The sequence below is a fragment of the Cucurbita pepo genome, chromosome 8 (genome assembly GCF_057944985.1).
Source record: "Cucurbita pepo subsp. pepo isolate OVF chromosome 8, ASM5794498v1, whole genome shotgun sequence".
Classification (NCBI taxonomy): Eukaryota; Viridiplantae; Streptophyta; class Magnoliopsida; order Cucurbitales; family Cucurbitaceae; genus Cucurbita; species Cucurbita pepo.
Genome location: NC_141805.1, coordinates 3,186,109 through 3,202,582, shown reverse-complemented (window position 1 = coordinate 3,202,582; position 16,474 = coordinate 3,186,109). Strand labels below are relative to the sequence as shown.

Sequence of the window (16,474 nt, the reverse complement as noted above, 5' to 3'; positions counted from 1 at the left end):
TTCAAATGGATAGAAATTGCCTATTAAAAAATATTTGAAATTATATATATATATATATATATATATATATATATATATATATATATATATATATATAGGTAAAAGATGAGAAAAATAGTGGAAAATCTCTATCCCGATCCCGATCCCCAAAAAAATAAATGGAGAATTTCAGGTGCGAGAAAGTGGCTTATGTCTCGATGGAGGTTCGAAGAAATGTTCTGTTATTGAAGCAAAGAAAGGAATGAAAAAAACAAAGGACAGAGACTAGCATTACTTGGAATATTCAAGTTACAGCCAAAGTTGAAGATGTTTCCCTGGAATCTGTAAGGAAAAACTGGAAGAATCAATAACTGCAACTGAGAAAAATCAGTATTCACAAAACCAGCAGCCAGCAAGCAGTATGTATGTGTTCTAACAATCCACCACCTCTCATGGAACTTCCAATTTTAATCTCATTTTTGACTCTATGCAACCTCTCTCATGGCTCACAATGAAAGCCAATGAAGAAGAAAAACATGGTCCTACCAGCAGCCCAGATTAAAAAAAATATATCAGATTTTCCTGGAACCTCCTCGTTGGTTATAGTCGTGTTTGATAAGATTTGCTCTCAATAGCATTGATCGAACTTCACGATCGAACTCGCTCCCTGTCTGTAGAACCCTTTGGAAGGTTGCGTTCCTCTGATCCGCGTGTCGAGCATAAAGGATTTTATTGTGTGAGTCAATTCTGGCCTGCAAGCATGATTAGTGAAACAGTGAATGATGCTAGCATCGGTTTGGATATCCATAAACAAACACGAAAACTGAGGGGATGATGAAATAAATAGGTGTTCATGACAAAAAAATAATAGTTTAAGAAATAAAACCAAGTTTATTACACAAAGAAATCAAAAACTCCCCGTCGAAATCTAAAACTGTTTGAAATGAGGTTGTGGTGGGGAGGAAGGCCTAATAAAAGAGACATAGTTGATTGCTGGTTTGGGAGTAGCTGATTGAAGTGGATGGGGGTGTTGCATCGCGTAAGAACTAAATTCTCAACCTTTCTTAATGGAAGCCAAAGGGGTTGGGGGGTAGGGAAATGGCGTCAAGGAGTTCAACAAAGCTAATTTTTAGGGGCGAGGGGCCCTGTAATAATGTAAGATCCCATATCCCATATCGATTGAAGAGGGGAATGAAACATTCTTTATAAGGGTGTGGAAACCTCTTCCTAGTAGACGCGTTTTAAAAACCATGAGGTTAATGGTGATATGGAATGGGTCAAAGCGGACAATATCTACTAATGGTGGACTTGGGAAGTTATAAATAACCCCCCTTGTCGCTTGCATGCTAAGTGACAAGAGGCAAAGGAGTGGGGATCGGATTTTAAAAGAAATAAATAAATAATGCATTGTTTATAATCCTTATGCTTAGCTAGTGAATGATGGATAACCTTAGATATTGTTGTGACTAGATTTTGAACATTTTGTTGGCTGGCCCTTTGTTGATTTGGGCAATTTTTGGTCACATTTGTAGCTAAGCTCTGTTATTAATTTCAGCACTTCAACGAAATAAAACTCCACAGAAATGCATATAAGCTCGAATCCTATGAATTATAAAGCTCTGTAGCATCTAAGTAGACCTACAACAACTAAAAGTTATGTAGTGATCACTTGAATACTAAACTGAATCCAATTAATCCTAACAACGTTTGTCGCTAACAGGTTCAAAGATGCATCTAAAAGTTGATTTGATCCCAGTTAACCAATAATCAGTTGCACAAGTTTGGTTGGGGTGGGGGGAGGGAGGAAGACAAGACACTATCAAGAGAACTTCAGATAGCCAAAGATAACGCTTAATCCTAGTTATGCATTATGAGCTATGAGTACACAGCAACCAGTGGAATAGCTCCAATGCCTCATAATAATTTTTTTCACAGATTATAAATCCATCCAACCATCATGAAGCATTTCATGTAATAACAATATTATATACATCGAAACAACAAACAAATGAAGGATGGTTCAAAAGAAACCTGGATTTGATTATTGGTGATTAGTGTCTCCAGCTCTTTCTCAAGACCAGTAACACTTGTTTTAAAAGCATTAGCCATCATGTGGAGATCAACAGATACAAATGGGAGAGTGTATTGGATGAGAGCCTTGTGGCGTATTTGATCGTAGAGTGTCTCAACATGGTCATGTAAATGAATGTCAAGCAATAAGTTGGGTTTAAGATTCCCAAGGTAGTCCAGGCATGATGCATAATGGCTGCGAGAAAAATGGAATGATTTCATCATGAAAAAATAGATCGATTCTGGTACAAACTACTAGTTCATAGAGGAACATCAGAGCATGCAAATTAATCTCTATGACCAATTGATAAAACATCTGAGGTATTCAAGACTTGGGCACTTAAAATCAATAAAATTTTGTTAACAAGAAAGCTTCATATCTGAATTAATATGTTAGGTAGTTGGAAGACTTCAATGATTGAAAAAGGCATTCTCTTGTCGTCCTTAATTTATGTGTATGCTTAAAAACCATGTCCGATCGAATTTTAAATTTGTACTAATGGAAAGATGGATTCATGAAACAAAGGCTAGAGATAGTAAACGCCTTAAAAAAAGATTGGTGACAACTGCTTCTTACAATGGATGATAACTCCACATACCTTGAGTAGAAATCATTGATCAGCTCTCGAACTACAGGAACCAGCTCTAAGAAATTTCGAAAGTTGACATTGTCTATAACTTTGGACTGCCAAATTAAAACAATTAGTCAGAAAAATAAGCAAGTCACTTATCTTATATTCCATAGGGAACATGATTAGCAGGAAAAAGAAACAAAGAATATGTGCCTTTAGCTCCGAGCGGTCAAAAGTTGCAAGTGCACAAAGACCACCATATGTTGCAACATCCTGAGGTGCAATCACTTCGTTGTAATGACTTCCTAATTCAGGACCCGTCTCCAAAAACTGCAAATGTATTAAAGAATAACAGAATCAAGATGAAAGAAAAAGCTTCCCAACGCCACAATCAACATTAACACAGACATTTAACAGAACTCAAATGCAAAATATAGATTACATATGATGCCATACAATAAAGAAAGGCTATGACGATCATGCTGTTCTATATTCTAGCCCTACATACACAAACACAACTTCTATAAGAATATCCAATTCAATTGACAAAAACAGAATAGTATGCATTCTATGTAGTGGAACTTCGAAGAGAAAGAGATTCAAAACAATTCAGTACAAACCGAACTGAACTACAGGATCCTAATATGCACCAGAAAACAAACCTTGCGAGCAGCAAGTTTGTACTTCTTTGCTTCCAAGTGAGCCAATCCTGCAGCACAGCGAAGCTTTGCGCTAGTAATTGCATCTAGGGCCTCTGGTGTCTGTTCTGCTTTGCTGACATAACTCGTGACATGTGTAAATTGGCCCATCTCTATGCTGACAAGAATTGCGCTCATGCACATATGAATGATATGCTTTGATGTCGTACAATAATCACGTGTACGAACATAGCTTTTAAAGGCATCACCAAGTGCACCGTGAGCATAATAAAAATCTCCAAAATCATTATATCCCATCCTTATACTTTCCTTTATCAAATTCGTCTGCAAAAAGTAACAACGATCGTATGTCAAATATGGAAACCACAAATTCCTAAAGAAGTAGCTAATAACACAACAAGCCAATTTCAGACGAAATTGTTCCACTTATAAGGAGCTAAGTTCAAATTCGAGCACTGCCGTGAAATTTCTGTTATAAACCCTTTCCATTGACACCACAACCGACGCTCAAGAACCGTAACACGAACAATGAAGATATCAGGAAATCCATGGCAGAAAATTGAAAGGTAGAAACCCGGAAAACATGAGAATCGCAACAAAACTACCCTAAAAAAGTTGAAGGAGTCTAAATTAAACGTAATGTACCCTATATGCGTTGAGTTCATTCTCGAGCTTCTCCTTCCTCTGCTCAGCCCTCCTCTCGACCATCTCACACCAAGTGGCATCCATTCCATAATTAGGCCCCAACCTCCGATCGATCTTCGGCACGACTTCCCGGAACAAAAGAGCGTTTTCGCCCTTCTTAATCTCGTCGTAAGCCATCCGAAGCGCCTCGAGTTGCATCGTCTGGTTAGTCTCGGCATCGCAGTGGTCGGCGATGAAGATTAAACGAGTGATCTTGGTGCGACCAGAGTAAAGACTGGCATAGGCTTCAATGTCGAGCTGCTCACCAGTAATAATGGGTCTGTTGCGCTTTTCGTCATCGGGGCTTGTGCCGTTGTCGTAGATCTCGTCTTCGACCATTGTTGCGCTACCGGAGGGCTCGTCCTCGCCTTGCATAGCGATGGGGAGATCGAAATCGAGATAATTCAGAGGAGAAATGGGATTTGGAAGTGGAGAATTAGGGTTTACGGAGATGGAAGAAAGTATCCGTACACACAGTTCAGGAAATGTATTTGTTGGCTTTGTTTGTGAGTTTCTCGCTTATGTAATAGTGAATTGCAGCACTCGGACTTGGGAAAGACGGGGCGATCGGATGCCACGTGCGATGCGGGGAGTCTCACGTGTGGTAATAAAACGCCGTCGTTTCATGGTAAAGCTAATATTTTATTTTTAATTGATAGTAAATTTTAATTAAATATTTATACATAAAAATAAAAATAAATTCATAAACTAATATTTTATTTTTATTACAAACAAAAATTTAATACATAATTCCAAACAATTAGAACCAATCCCATTTTAAAATAATCTAAATAAATTTTAAAAAATCTAAAATTAAAAGCATATTATTTATAATTATTTATATAAAATTTTGAAAAATTCCCCTCCTAATTTATTTTATTTTAAATAAATTCCATGGACCTTAAATTACATTATTATAATTAATTACTTTATTATAATAAATCAATAATAGTTTATTTAATTTATTTAGAAAAAAAACTATTAAATAAATGAATTCTGTATTTATTAAATTTTTTTTACCACAATTAATTATCTAAAATTAATTAACATAATAATATTTTTAAAAAATAAATTATTTATATAAAATTATATTTATAATTTAATTTAAATCAAAGACAAGTGAACGAGACTATATTCTATAATGATTTTGTGTAAGGTTGAACGTGAAATATTTATTCTTTTTATTTAAAAAATTGTTAATAAAAAATTAATATTTCATATATATATGTAACACGATGTTAATTTTGAATGAGTTATAAACTTTTGTTCACGAGTATTTTAATAAAAATAAATAAATAAATATATATTGAAATGTAATAAAATGATTTTTTTTATTTTTTATTTTTATTTTTATTTACATAATAAATAAAAATAGAAAAGAGAAAAAACTTAGTCTTCTCTGAGGCCAATGGCAGAAAGCCTGAAACTGTAACCTTTATCCAAACAAAGAAAATCAAAACCAAAATGGCGGGCATTATCGGAGTTCGTGCCTATAAATACCGTCTGCATTTTCGTCGCTTCCACACCGCCTGAACGCCGAACTCCACCGAAACCCCTTCTCTCTCTCTCTCTGCAAATTCACGGGACTTCACGAAGCAATGGCCTGGCCGGATCAAGAAGCCGTCGAAACCTTCATGAGAATCACCGGTGCTTCCGAGTCTCTCGCCCTGCGCAAGCTCGAGGTCCACTTTCCGTTTTGCTTTTTTCTTTTTTCTTTTTTCTTGCCTTCTCTTTTTATTGTCCGATCTCGTACTTTTTTTTTATGTTATCATGATCTTCGGGTGTTTGATTTGCTGTATTTGTCGTGATTGATCCACATTTCATCTTATAATGAATCTGTTATGGTTATTGTTATTAATTGGTGATTTGGTTTTAGTTCTTGTCGTGTATGGTGATTGATCGCTTTTAGTTGAGAATCTGGGAGTAATGTGGTGAAATTTGAAGGTTAATGCTCGATTTAGTTTGTTTGGTTCACTACCGTTGTTTCGTTTGATCCTGTGACAATGGCTGGAATAAAAATTTCCTATGGTGGCTTCTTACTAACTCTTGAAATAAAAAATTGCTCTATTTTCGTCCATTATGTAGTTGCGCGTGACTAGAGTTCTTATGTCTGATTGGTAACATCTAGTTTTTGAAAATTTTGCTGATTTTCTTCCAATTTCTTTACAATGATTTTCATTTTAAACGCTTGATCTCTTTGTCATACTTAACAACAGACAACAAAATAGAGAGCTCTTAGGTAGAAGTGGTGACAGCTTAATATTTGTTCATTTCTGATGTCAATCTTGGTCTACCGCAAACTTACTTCCTTTTTTGCTTTACTTCGACACATTTTGGGATAACTTCTTGATTTATTATTGGGATCACCCATCTCTATTTGGGTGTCTTCATCATGATCACACGGATTTGCGTCAATAAATTTTCCCTTTTTCACCTAATCAGTAGGAATAACCTATCGATTATTTGATTCTTTAGTTCCCCCATTTGTATGTGCAATTTTGGTGGTGGTCATGTACTATAGTATCGACTAGACCTATAAAGCATGCACTTTAACTTGAATATGAGCTCAGAAAATGTTACAAAGCCTTTCCACCTGAAATTTGTTTTTATCAGCGTTAGCGTTCTAGTAAATCTAACATTACGGTCATAGGCAGGAATATAGAGGTGATATCAATGCAGCTGTCAATGCTCATTTCAGTGAAGGGTACAGTTTCAAGTACGTAGTTTTACATTGCTACTCCTTATTTTTATCTTGCAATATGCTGGCTTCATCTGTTTGGGTGCATACACTACTTATTTCTCATCTTTTCTTTGTTCTGTTCCTTCTTGCTCAGTCGATATGTTGCTCCCACCATCCCAGAGCAAAACTACACAAATGCAAATGGTGGGAGTCAAGGTGGACAATATGGGCTTTCGCCACTTCTTAATGCTGCCAGAAGTTTCAGTCCATCAAGCCTTCTTGATCCCAATTATAGAAGACATCTTTTTGACCAGATGCGTAGATACCCATCATTTGGCCCTCCATCTTCTAGTTCACATCCACAACCAGGAGGCATGGGGTCAGTTCCTTCAGGGTTCAATTCCCTTCTGGCGCAACCATCTCATCAAGCATGGAGGGGTACCTTTGAAGGTGAAAATCACAGTTCATCATTCAGTAATCAGAAAACAGAGAGAGACACTGAGGATGAAATGCTTAGAGCTGCTATTGAGGCTTCAAAACAGGTTGAAGCATTTGATCAGTAGCTTACAGCCAGTGCTAGACATTTATTCTAGTTCTTGATCGTTTGTTATATATTACTTTTACTAATGTTTTCTCTCCATGATTGAATTGCAGGATTCTGATGCTGAGCTCTTACAAAGACAACTTCAGCGAGAGGATGATGATCTTGCTCATGCAGTTTCATTGTCGTTGAGGGTATTTATCCGCCATTTCTTAGAAAGAAAATTGGTAGTATGCTGTTTGTCCATCCCTTAAAGGTTGAATTGATTTCAGATAGCCGAGCAAGAGAAAGCAGTCCGCGAGCTGATGCCAGAGAATAAAGATGAAGCTTCAAGCATAGGAAGGGGTGAACCCAGCAACAGTGGACCAAAGGTATTGGTCACTATTTGTCATTTGTGTTCTTTTTTCTTTTTATGCTACTCACTGACTTAGATCTGCATTTCATTTCACACAAAAAATAATTTTTCATCAAAATTGCTAGGAGAGCAAGGGAGGGACTACTACTCATCACCAGCATGATCAAGATCCTTTCTATCCTAATGAGGTACTATGGTCCATGTAGATCCTTGACTTGTTCCCATATACATATGTGAATGACACGCTCACTAATGCACAAACATTTTTGGCATTAGTAACCGGAAGAGGGACTGTGTTTTATATATTGTGAGAATATGTTAGGACCTCCATTTTTGGCATGCTTGATGAGGCAAAACTAACATTGTTTGATATTTATGGAAACTTAAATCATGTATTTTGTTTCCCTGAGCTTGAAGTGGGGTGGCATCAATTCGAAGGAGTTAAGTGAAGCAGTTTTGCTTGAATCTGCCATTTTTGGGGGAGTTTCTGAAGACTTCTCAGAGAACTCTGTGCCAGCATCTCATTTGCAAAATGATAAAATTCAAGGCACAAGTAAGGGCACTGATCTGCAACCTGTACCATGTTTCTCAATACCATCTTCATCAACAGAGCAATCACAACAGCAACAAAAGGTTTGTCCTGTATATCATGGTTTTAGCTAATAATTTAGGCTATATATACTTCGCTGTCGATCTTATAATTAACTATGGATTCTAAAATGTCGCTAGTTTTTATGCAGTCTATTTTTGGACTATGTTTTTTTACAATTTTCATGCTCCTTCACTGAACTTCATGCTGGATCAAACCTTACTGTGAGATCGCACATCAGTTGGAGAGGAGAATGAAACATTTCAAATGATGTGGAAACCTCTCCCTAGTAGATGGCCGTTAAAATCTTGAGGGGAAGCCCGGAAGAGAAAGCCCAAAGAGGACAATATCTGCTAACGATGGGCTTGAGTTGTTACAAATGGTATCATAGCCAGATACTGGGCGGTGGGCTAGCAAGGATGTTGGGCCCTAAGGGGGGGTGGATTGTGAGATCCCACATCGGTTGGAGAGGGGAACGAAGCATTGCTTATAAAGGTGTGGAAACCTCTCCCTAGCAGATGCGCTTTAAAATCTTGAGTGGAAGCTCGAAAAGTCAAAGAGGACAATCTGCTAGCAGTAAGCTTGGGCTGTTACACTTAGATCTCTCCCAGAATCAATTGAATTCTTAATATGAATCAAAAGGTTATTGAATACAAGAAGACAATTCTCTATTTATAGAGCATTGGGAAACAAACAAATCATAATCCTAATTAACCAAATAAACTAATCCTAAACCTAATTAACCAAGGAATTTATCAAAATATCTAATTAATCACTAATTCTACTGCATCAAATTCTGTACTAACTGTTCTTATACCGAATATCGTCCTTCTGTATTGTGTTCAGAGATCAAGATGATTTAAACCTCTTTCAATGTATTATTCTAATAATGGATCAAATCAAACTTCTCTATCTCTATTTGAAGATAGGCAAGTATTAACATTAAAACTTCTCTATCTTACGTGTAACAGGACACTGGAAGAAATTTAGCTGTGCAAGAAGCACCATTTCCTCCGGAACCAGAAATAGATAATAAAGATTCAGTAACCCTTCTTCTTCGAATGCCAGATGGACGTTGCCATCAGCGCCGCTTTCTTAATTCAGACAGGCTTCAAGTAAAATTTCATGGATGCTCAGTAGGATTGCTAGAATTTTGATTATGGCATTTTTCAATTCACTCCCTTATGTTTTGACATTTTAACATAACTTATATTTAGCCTTTTTTGTCATCCTCAACTGACTTGGGCTTTCTTGTTTTTGAAGCTTCTTTTCAACTTCATTGCTGACAAATTGGCTATGCAGCCTGGCACATATAAAGTGGTAAGCAAGTCACTTATCTCCTGCCCTTGTCTCCTAGAACAGCTGCTAACTTGGTAGCATAATACTGCAGTAAGCGCTTGGATTTTGCTGTTGGTCTGTCATTTTGTATTTGAAACCTTGACTGCAAAGTTTCTAATTGTTTTAGGTTTCAAATTTCAACCACGACCATGACGTTGTACCTTTACTGTTTGTTGATTACATTTTCGCTTTCAATGAACTCGTTCACAATCGCATTAAGTGTCACATCTAATTCTTGATGAACAGGTAAGGCCATATCCCAGGTGCGCTTTTGGAGTTGAAGATGGTTCAATGATGTTGAGAGATCTCGGCCTCACTGGCAAGCACGAAGCCTTGTATGTGGAGATAATATAATATAGCATTTTCCACCTGCCACTTTTGAACCCAACTGAACCAATGGGTGGTCATGCAGACAGGTTCTCAAGCTCAATTTAGTTTATGTATATGAATAGGTCTGTCGGTGGCTAAAAGAAACAAGAATTCTTTGAAAAAGCTAACCAAGAGGCTGTTTGAATGATCTTAATCTATGTTTCTTATTAGATGATTGATTGATTATGTCTGTTTAACTTCGTTGACTTCATTAATTATATTCTGTGTCAGATTTGAATCCTGACAAAAGTTGTTTGGTCAACGTCCATGTTTTATCATTATCACAAAGGAATTTCAACGTTTGAGTCTTGCAATGTTCCATTTGTACTATACGAAACATCGAAGCTGTTCTCGACAGTCTGTCGATGTCGAGTTCGTGGGAAAACGTTGACTTCAAGGTTGCATGAGAATATGATATAGAATTTGTTTGTAAGCATATTACAGACTGTTTATTAATGCATCTTTCATGGATTTGAAATCTTATACCGCACTTCTGTTTGTACAAGAGTATATCAACACTAACGATTTCATTGCCATTTTCAGCGGCAGTTATATCAGGCAATATGATCAAACCTCTGGAAGCCCCTTTCACAAGAAAATGGGTATTGAAACAAAAAAAAAAAAAAAAAAAAAAAAAGAAGAATTTATAAGAACTGTTATTGACCCCAAAGATTAGAAAGGAAAAAGGAAGACGGAACGGATTCGAATCGATACATCGGGACTCTGCTAACTCTCAGAAGATGTTTTCTTTTCTTGATTATCTTCTTCAGGTGCAGGTGCAGTCCAATACTGCTTGGTTGCCACTAGTATCTTCTCTCTCTGATGGGGTCCTTTCTCATGATCTGCGATTCTGCAATTCCATTGCACACCCTCTGCAATGCTCTTGACCTCTACCAACACATCGACATCGTCTCTGAGGATCACGCTGCCTTGTGGTCGCAGAATTCGGTCCATTTCCAGCAGAATATCCTCTATTTCACATCTGCAACCCAGGTATAATTCTCTCTCGAGTTAGTTTTGAGCTCGAAATTCGATTTCATGATAGAATCTCGTAAAAGCTGCATGGTCTAATTTACCTGCTCTTGTACATACTGAAGATTGAATCGCCATGAATGAAGTCATATGTTCGAGGATATGTCGACATTGCCTCGCACCTATGAACAATTAATGCAAAGTGAGAATATATAGACTAAACTGTGAAAGAATGCACTAAACCGAATACATACCAATTTTGATATGTTCCTATAAGTCCTCGTTCATAGATGACTCCAAGAGTGTTAAAATCTGCTTCAACTGGGACAACGTTCATAACCCAGAGCGGATCGTCGATAAGGGCAGCTGCGAAGCCACCCAAGAACGAGTTCATGTCGAGCAAATTGCGGTACCTCCCAGGCTCAGCTAGCTGGTTGTCCAAGGCCTTGTAATGTGCTACTCTCTTTCTCCATAGCTCTGTATTTTCAGTAAAGTTTTGTGCTGTGATTTCCTTAAAACTCCCGTTGCTTATTCTTGGTGGAACAGAAGTGAGTCTCTTCGGCCAGTTGAGCAGCTGCCCGCCAGCAGTTTCCTTTATGTCGGACACTTCAGGAAGTGGGGTCAAACAAGGCTCCATCTTAGTGTACCTGCACTTAGAAACAAAGCAAGGGCTTGAGCATCTTTTTGAATACCTCTAGAAAAAGAATCAAAGCAAACAGTGTTTACGAACCATGCTGTGTCGGGGTCCTGCCCTCCCTTGCAGAAGTCGGGGACGTTCAAGGCCTTGCGATTCCTTTTACAGTGAATATGGTTGGTTGGTTTCTGCCAAATGGCAATGTCACCCTTCTGCTTCAACTTTTTCCAGCATAGGCTTTTGGCCACAGCCTCGATCTTCGACTGCTCGTCTTGGAGATCCCCGGTCGTTCTGTTCCAACCTTTCCAGTGGCTTTCCCAGTTTATAGGTGGTCCAGAGAGAATCCAGTATCCACCAGGCCTTAGAATTCTATCAACCTCGATCAAATACATCCCTTCTACTCAACACAGAAGATGAACGAATGAACGAACAAACGAAAAATCAAGTTCAAAGTAGGAACGAAAACAGAAGTAGAAAATACCAGATTGAGCCCAGGGAATGAGGCAACGAGAGCAATGTGCCATGTCGAAAGCTCGAGAAGGATAGGGGAGTCTGATCGAAGCGAGAACTCCAATTAGAGCGGGGATTCCACGCTCGAGCGCAAATTGAACTTGTGCTTCATGAGTGTCTCTAGGTGCAAATGACATTGCCAATATGTCCCTTGACAACAAGTATCCTCCCCAACTCGCCACCTGACCAAAAACACAATACAATTCCACATTAACTCCTAATCTATGATTAGTAGATGCTTAAACCATCAAATTTAGGTTTAATTTTTTTTACATGCCAATAACTTATTAAACATAAAATAAAATTGAGAGGAGAAGGATCTTTTTGACATAAAACAATAGTTGAGGGACTAAATTGCAATTTAATGATGACAGATTCTATTCCTTGTTTGGAAAATTCCTTTTTTATTTAAATTTCAGTGCACGTTCATATTTTTTCTTTCAAATGTAAATTAAAAAAAAAAAAAAAAAATCACACTATTTAAATCAGCTAAAATTAAAATCCACTTGATATAATCACATGCATCCATGTCTACCAATGCACAAATAAATCCAGAATTCTTCCATTTATATCTCTAATTTTCAGCCTTTTTAAAACAATAATAATGATTTATATCACTAATTTATTATTTTTTTTCTTTTTTCTTTCAAAATACAAAAAATGGTAGAAATTAAATAAATTTATAATTTGACCCCTCAACTAATCAATATTATTGTTAGAGGAGTGAAGAAGCCAAAAATGCAGTAAAAAACAGCAATAATAATAGAATTATGGTGCAATTTGCTATTTTTCTTACTTTCTTTAATTTAATAAAAAGTCCCTAACTGAATTTCATTTTTGGCAGTCGTCCCACCAATAAAAACAAGTTATTTAAATTTGGAATTTTCCATAAATCACATGAAAAAAATCTCCTATGGAAATAAATCAATTTCTGAATATTTTCCTAATAAATATTAATTCGATGAATTTGAGTTCGACCGGCCGGTTCAAAAAAATTAGTTAAAAAATCGTTACGTACCCCACAGCCGGTGTCCACGGCGGTTCTGATAGACCCGTCGGCGAGATTGATCAGTTTTCCGATATCGTCGATGTAGGCGTCGGCGCCGTGAGGGAACATGGTGCCGCCGCCTGGGAATCTGAACCGGTCTTTCTCGTACCGAACCCAATTCTGTTTCTTCTTCTCCACCGTTAATTCCTTATGCGGAACATTCGAAAACCAAGCGAAATCCCGGCTCTCCGGCCACCGGAACGGAACCTTGTAGTTTGCCGGCGCCGGAATCCGGCATTTAAGAATCTCGCCGGCGACTGGGCAGTGACGTTCTCGGTAAATCAACCGATCCCTGTCGAATTTCAGCGACCTTTCCCGGTCCTCGCAGGGGGTGTATTCGCTAAACTTCCCGTCGCAAGGTGGGAGTTGAATATTACGCGCTTTCGTAACGACTTTAAGATCGGAGGCGGTGTGATGGGCGGTGAAATCAAGGTCGACGGTGACGTCGGCGGTGGAATTTTGGGTGGCGGCGACGGTGGTACAGGCGTAATTTCCGTTAGAAAAAACGATGGATTTTCCGACGGAATGTTGCCAAACGCCGACGAGGTAAAAGGCGGCGCAGAGAATCGTAACTAAAGTGATGGTATAAAGATTTAGCCTACCGGCTTTGAAGGAGAAATGGTTCGTCGCCATTGAAGAGTTCAAGAAACAGAGAAGAACCTCAATGAAAACAGAGCCCTTTTTCTCTCTCTAGAAAATAAGAAAGATTTTAAGGAAAAAGAAGCTTGAAGAAAGAGGGTTCGCGGATTTGGACTTTTTAAGGGGGAAGGTGACGACTATGGGCGTTCAAGAAGAGGAGAGAGAGAGGGCGGCGCGTCGGTTAACGCGCGGAACCGCCGCTGAGGATGGCGGAGAGAGAAACAGAGTTGGGTTTATATGGTTTTTTTTTGTTTTTTTGGTATTTTTTTATTCAATCTCTCTCTCTCTCTAGAAACTATGAACATTCTTCTTCCCTTATTTTTTTTTTTTTGTCTATAAATTTTCAATTTTGTTTCGGGTAGTTCCCGAAATTAGCCTCGATCTTAGTAATAACACCGAGGATCGACACCGGTCTTCCTACACAAAATTATAAAAAATTGTTGGAGTTTCTATCATTAAGTGCATCTTATTGGTACTAGTAATAATCGTTCGTATATAGTCTCGATTTATTCATATATTTTTTTTACTATTGAAACGTCATAAAATTGACACAAACCTGAAGGTTAACGTTTTAACAAATGGGTAAGTCTTAAAAAAATGTTTTGATAGCTAATACGAGCATAGTTCAACTAGCTAACACGAGCTAGGTTAATAGGTAATTTTAACCTAGAAATCATATGTCCAAATTCCTCGTTCTACATATTATTGAATTTAAAAAAAGTATCTAGTAGATATTAGAATGTTCGGTGTCGTGGTACGTCATAAAGGGTATTAAAGGGTTTTTAAAACGTTGATTTTATGTCTAACAGATCACTGAATTTTTAAAGGATGAATCACGATATATTAAACGTAAAGTTGATAGTAAATAATAATAATTAGATATGTAATTGAAGATTCGTGAATTTACCCGACAAATTTAAAAATTAAATGACGAAATTTGTTAAAAGTATTTTTGTTTTTTTTGTTTAATAATTTTTTTTACTGACTTTATTTTTCAAATTCCCATATTGGGTTAAAAATTCAATTTAAATTTAGAATTTAAACTAAAATTTATTATTTGTGTTTCCCAATTTCAGAGTAATTATCTTTTTTTACCGCTGTTAAACAACTAATTGCCAGCTCAAAAAAAGGATTTATTTTATTTTATTTTATTTTATTTTATTATTTTTTTTTACAAGTTTTTGTTTTTTTATTAGAGAAAACGTTTTGTTTTCGTATTGAATTTTATTAAATTATTTATAAAAGCCAAGTCGGTTTTATTCAACTTTTTTTAATTATTTAATTTTGAACACTTTTTTAAAATAAAAATTGTAAAAAATAACTATTAGAAATAACTTATTTAGAGTTAAATGGTTCAAAATTAAATTTCATAAATAAATAAATAATTAGTAATTAACTCGTAATCTTTTGAAAATGACTAAACTACCCTCCCACTTTACCTTCATTTCCACTAGGGTGGACGTTACTCACTATCACCTACCTTTGATGTATTAGGAACCACGAACCTCCACAATAGTATGATATTGTATAATAATCATTCCCTTAATTAGCTAGTGTGGGACAACCTCCCCTTAATCGAGGTTCGACTCTTTCACTGGAGTCCTTGAACAAAGTACATCTTTGATCTACACTCGAGTCACTTTTGACTACACTTTCGAGGCTCCAAATTTCTTTGTTCGACACTTCAGGATTCTATTGACATGATTAAGTTAAAAACCTGACTCTGACACCGTGTTGAGAACTACATACCCCTACAAAGTATTAACGATTTTCATCCCTAACTAACTAGGAGAATATTTATTAATATATATATATATATATATATATATATATATATATATATAATTTAAGGTATTATTCAGACTTTTTAAAGGGAATTATTTTATTAATTTAGCCATAATTGAATAATTTTTTTTTTTAAATTTAAGTCATTTATTTATTTGACATTAAAAATGAACTTTACCAAACATATATATACGAAAAGTTTATTCCTTCGTGCTCTCGTGTTTTGGAACTCGGTTGAACGAAAAAAGTAAATACGTTTTAATTATAAAAATGTAAATTATATCGTGATTAGTAGTTAATACGCATTCATGTATTCAATTCTTTAAATAAATTAATTACAGGTACGTACGCGTATATATATATATATATATATATATATAGATAAATAAATTAATTACAGGTACGTACGCGTGTATATATATATATATATATATATATATATATATATATATATATATATATATATATATATATATATATATATATATATTCATAACGGGAATTGTTCTTATTACGTGTTATTAATTATGATTTTGTTAGGTTGTATTGTATTTTTGTGTAACCAAATTGGGTATAATCCTCACTGTTTAATTGTATTTATACCAAAATCCACTATTTTCTAATTATTACTCATCATAATTTTTTTAAATAATTTTTCTAACCAAATAATTCTCCATTTTTCATGTGAGTTTATTTAGTTTAATAAATATTTGTTTTTTTAAATCAAAATAAATAATTAAATTCATATTAAATCGAGTTGAGACATTTTTTAAACTAACTCGAATCGTAAATTTTTTGAACCCGAACAATATTTATTAAACAAGAAATTGTATTTTTGAAATAAATATAAACTATTTTCGCTACCCGTAAAAGTATTTTTAAATTTTTATTTTAAGTTCAAACTATTTTTAATATTATTTTAAAAATTTTAAGGTATTATATAAATTTTTTATTAAAATTTTAAGGTTTAATAATCAAAATATATTTTATGTATTAAAATTTAAGTAAATTTTTTATTTTCATAAAATGTAACTATAATTTATGTTATAT

General features: G+C 35.7%; 3 protein-coding genes across 3 annotated transcripts; 1 reads left to right on the top strand and 2 right to left on the bottom strand.

The window, feature by feature from the left end:
* Positions 1–242: 242 nt before the first annotated feature.
* On the bottom strand, positions 243–4,484 carry LOC111800351 (COP9 signalosome complex subunit 1-like). The gene is made up of 6 exons (XM_023683999.2): positions 3,926–4,484; positions 3,284–3,604; positions 2,835–2,951; positions 2,649–2,734; positions 2,011–2,245; positions 243–731 (listed from the first exon to the last, which is right to left on the bottom strand). The coding sequence occupies exons 1-6, from the start codon at positions 4,337–4,339 to the stop codon at positions 552–554; spliced, it is 1,353 nt and encodes a 450-aa protein (XP_023539767.1). The 5' UTR covers positions 4,340–4,484; the 3' UTR covers positions 243–551.
* Positions 4,485–5,364: 880 nt separating this feature from the next.
* Positions 5,365–10,033, top strand: LOC111800350 (UBX domain-containing protein). Its single transcript, XM_023683998.2, has 10 exons — positions 5,365–5,646; positions 6,619–6,680; positions 6,799–7,186; positions 7,299–7,379; positions 7,458–7,556; positions 7,666–7,728; positions 7,958–8,173; positions 9,101–9,244; positions 9,393–9,449; positions 9,714–10,033. The coding sequence occupies exons 1-10, from the start codon at positions 5,563–5,565 to the stop codon at positions 9,819–9,821; spliced, it is 1,302 nt and encodes a 433-aa protein (XP_023539766.2). The 5' UTR covers positions 5,365–5,562; the 3' UTR covers positions 9,822–10,033.
* Positions 10,034–10,449: 416 nt separating this feature from the next.
* Positions 10,450–13,927, bottom strand: LOC111800349 (putative methyltransferase PMT15). Its single transcript, XM_023683996.2, has 6 exons — positions 12,971–13,927; positions 11,924–12,134; positions 11,539–11,839; positions 11,063–11,455; positions 10,913–10,990; positions 10,450–10,818 (listed from the first exon to the last, which is right to left on the bottom strand). Exons 1-6 carry the CDS (start codon positions 13,631–13,633, stop codon positions 10,563–10,565), a joined length of 1,902 nt encoding a protein of 633 aa, XP_023539764.2. The 5' UTR covers positions 13,634–13,927; the 3' UTR covers positions 10,450–10,562.
* Positions 13,928–16,474: the final 2,547 nt, after the last annotated feature.

Coding starts and splice junctions, on each gene's coding strand:
- LOC111800351 (XM_023683999.2), bottom strand. CDS start 4,339: ATGCAAGGCGAGGACGAGCCCTCCGGTAGCGCAACAATGGTCGAAGAC. Junction 2,735..2,834: donor TTGACCGCTCGGAGCTAAAG/GCACATATTCTT, acceptor TTAATTTGGCAG/TCCAAAGTTATAGACAATGT. Junction 732..2,010: donor TCACCAATAATCAAATCCAG/GTTTCTTTTGAA, acceptor TCATGCTTGCAG/GCCAGAATTGACTCACACAA.
- LOC111800350 (XM_023683998.2), top strand. CDS start 5,563: ATGGCCTGGCCGGATCAAGAAGCCGTCGAAACCTTCATGAGAATCACC. Junction 8,174..9,100: donor AATCACAACAGCAACAAAAG/GTTTGTCCTGTA, acceptor TACGTGTAACAG/GACACTGGAAGAAATTTAGC. Junction 9,450..9,713: donor AGCCTGGCACATATAAAGTG/GTAAGCAAGTCA, acceptor CTTGATGAACAG/GTAAGGCCATATCCCAGGTG.
- LOC111800349 (XM_023683996.2), bottom strand. CDS start 13,633: ATGGCGACGAACCATTTCTCCTTCAAAGCCGGTAGGCTAAATCTTTAT. Junction 11,840..11,923: donor CATTCCCTGGGCTCAATCTG/GTATTTTCTACT, acceptor TGTGTTGAGTAG/AAGGGATGTATTTGATCGAG. Junction 11,456..11,538: donor CAGGACCCCGACACAGCATG/GTTCGTAAACAC, acceptor TTCTAAGTGCAG/GTACACTAAGATGGAGCCTT.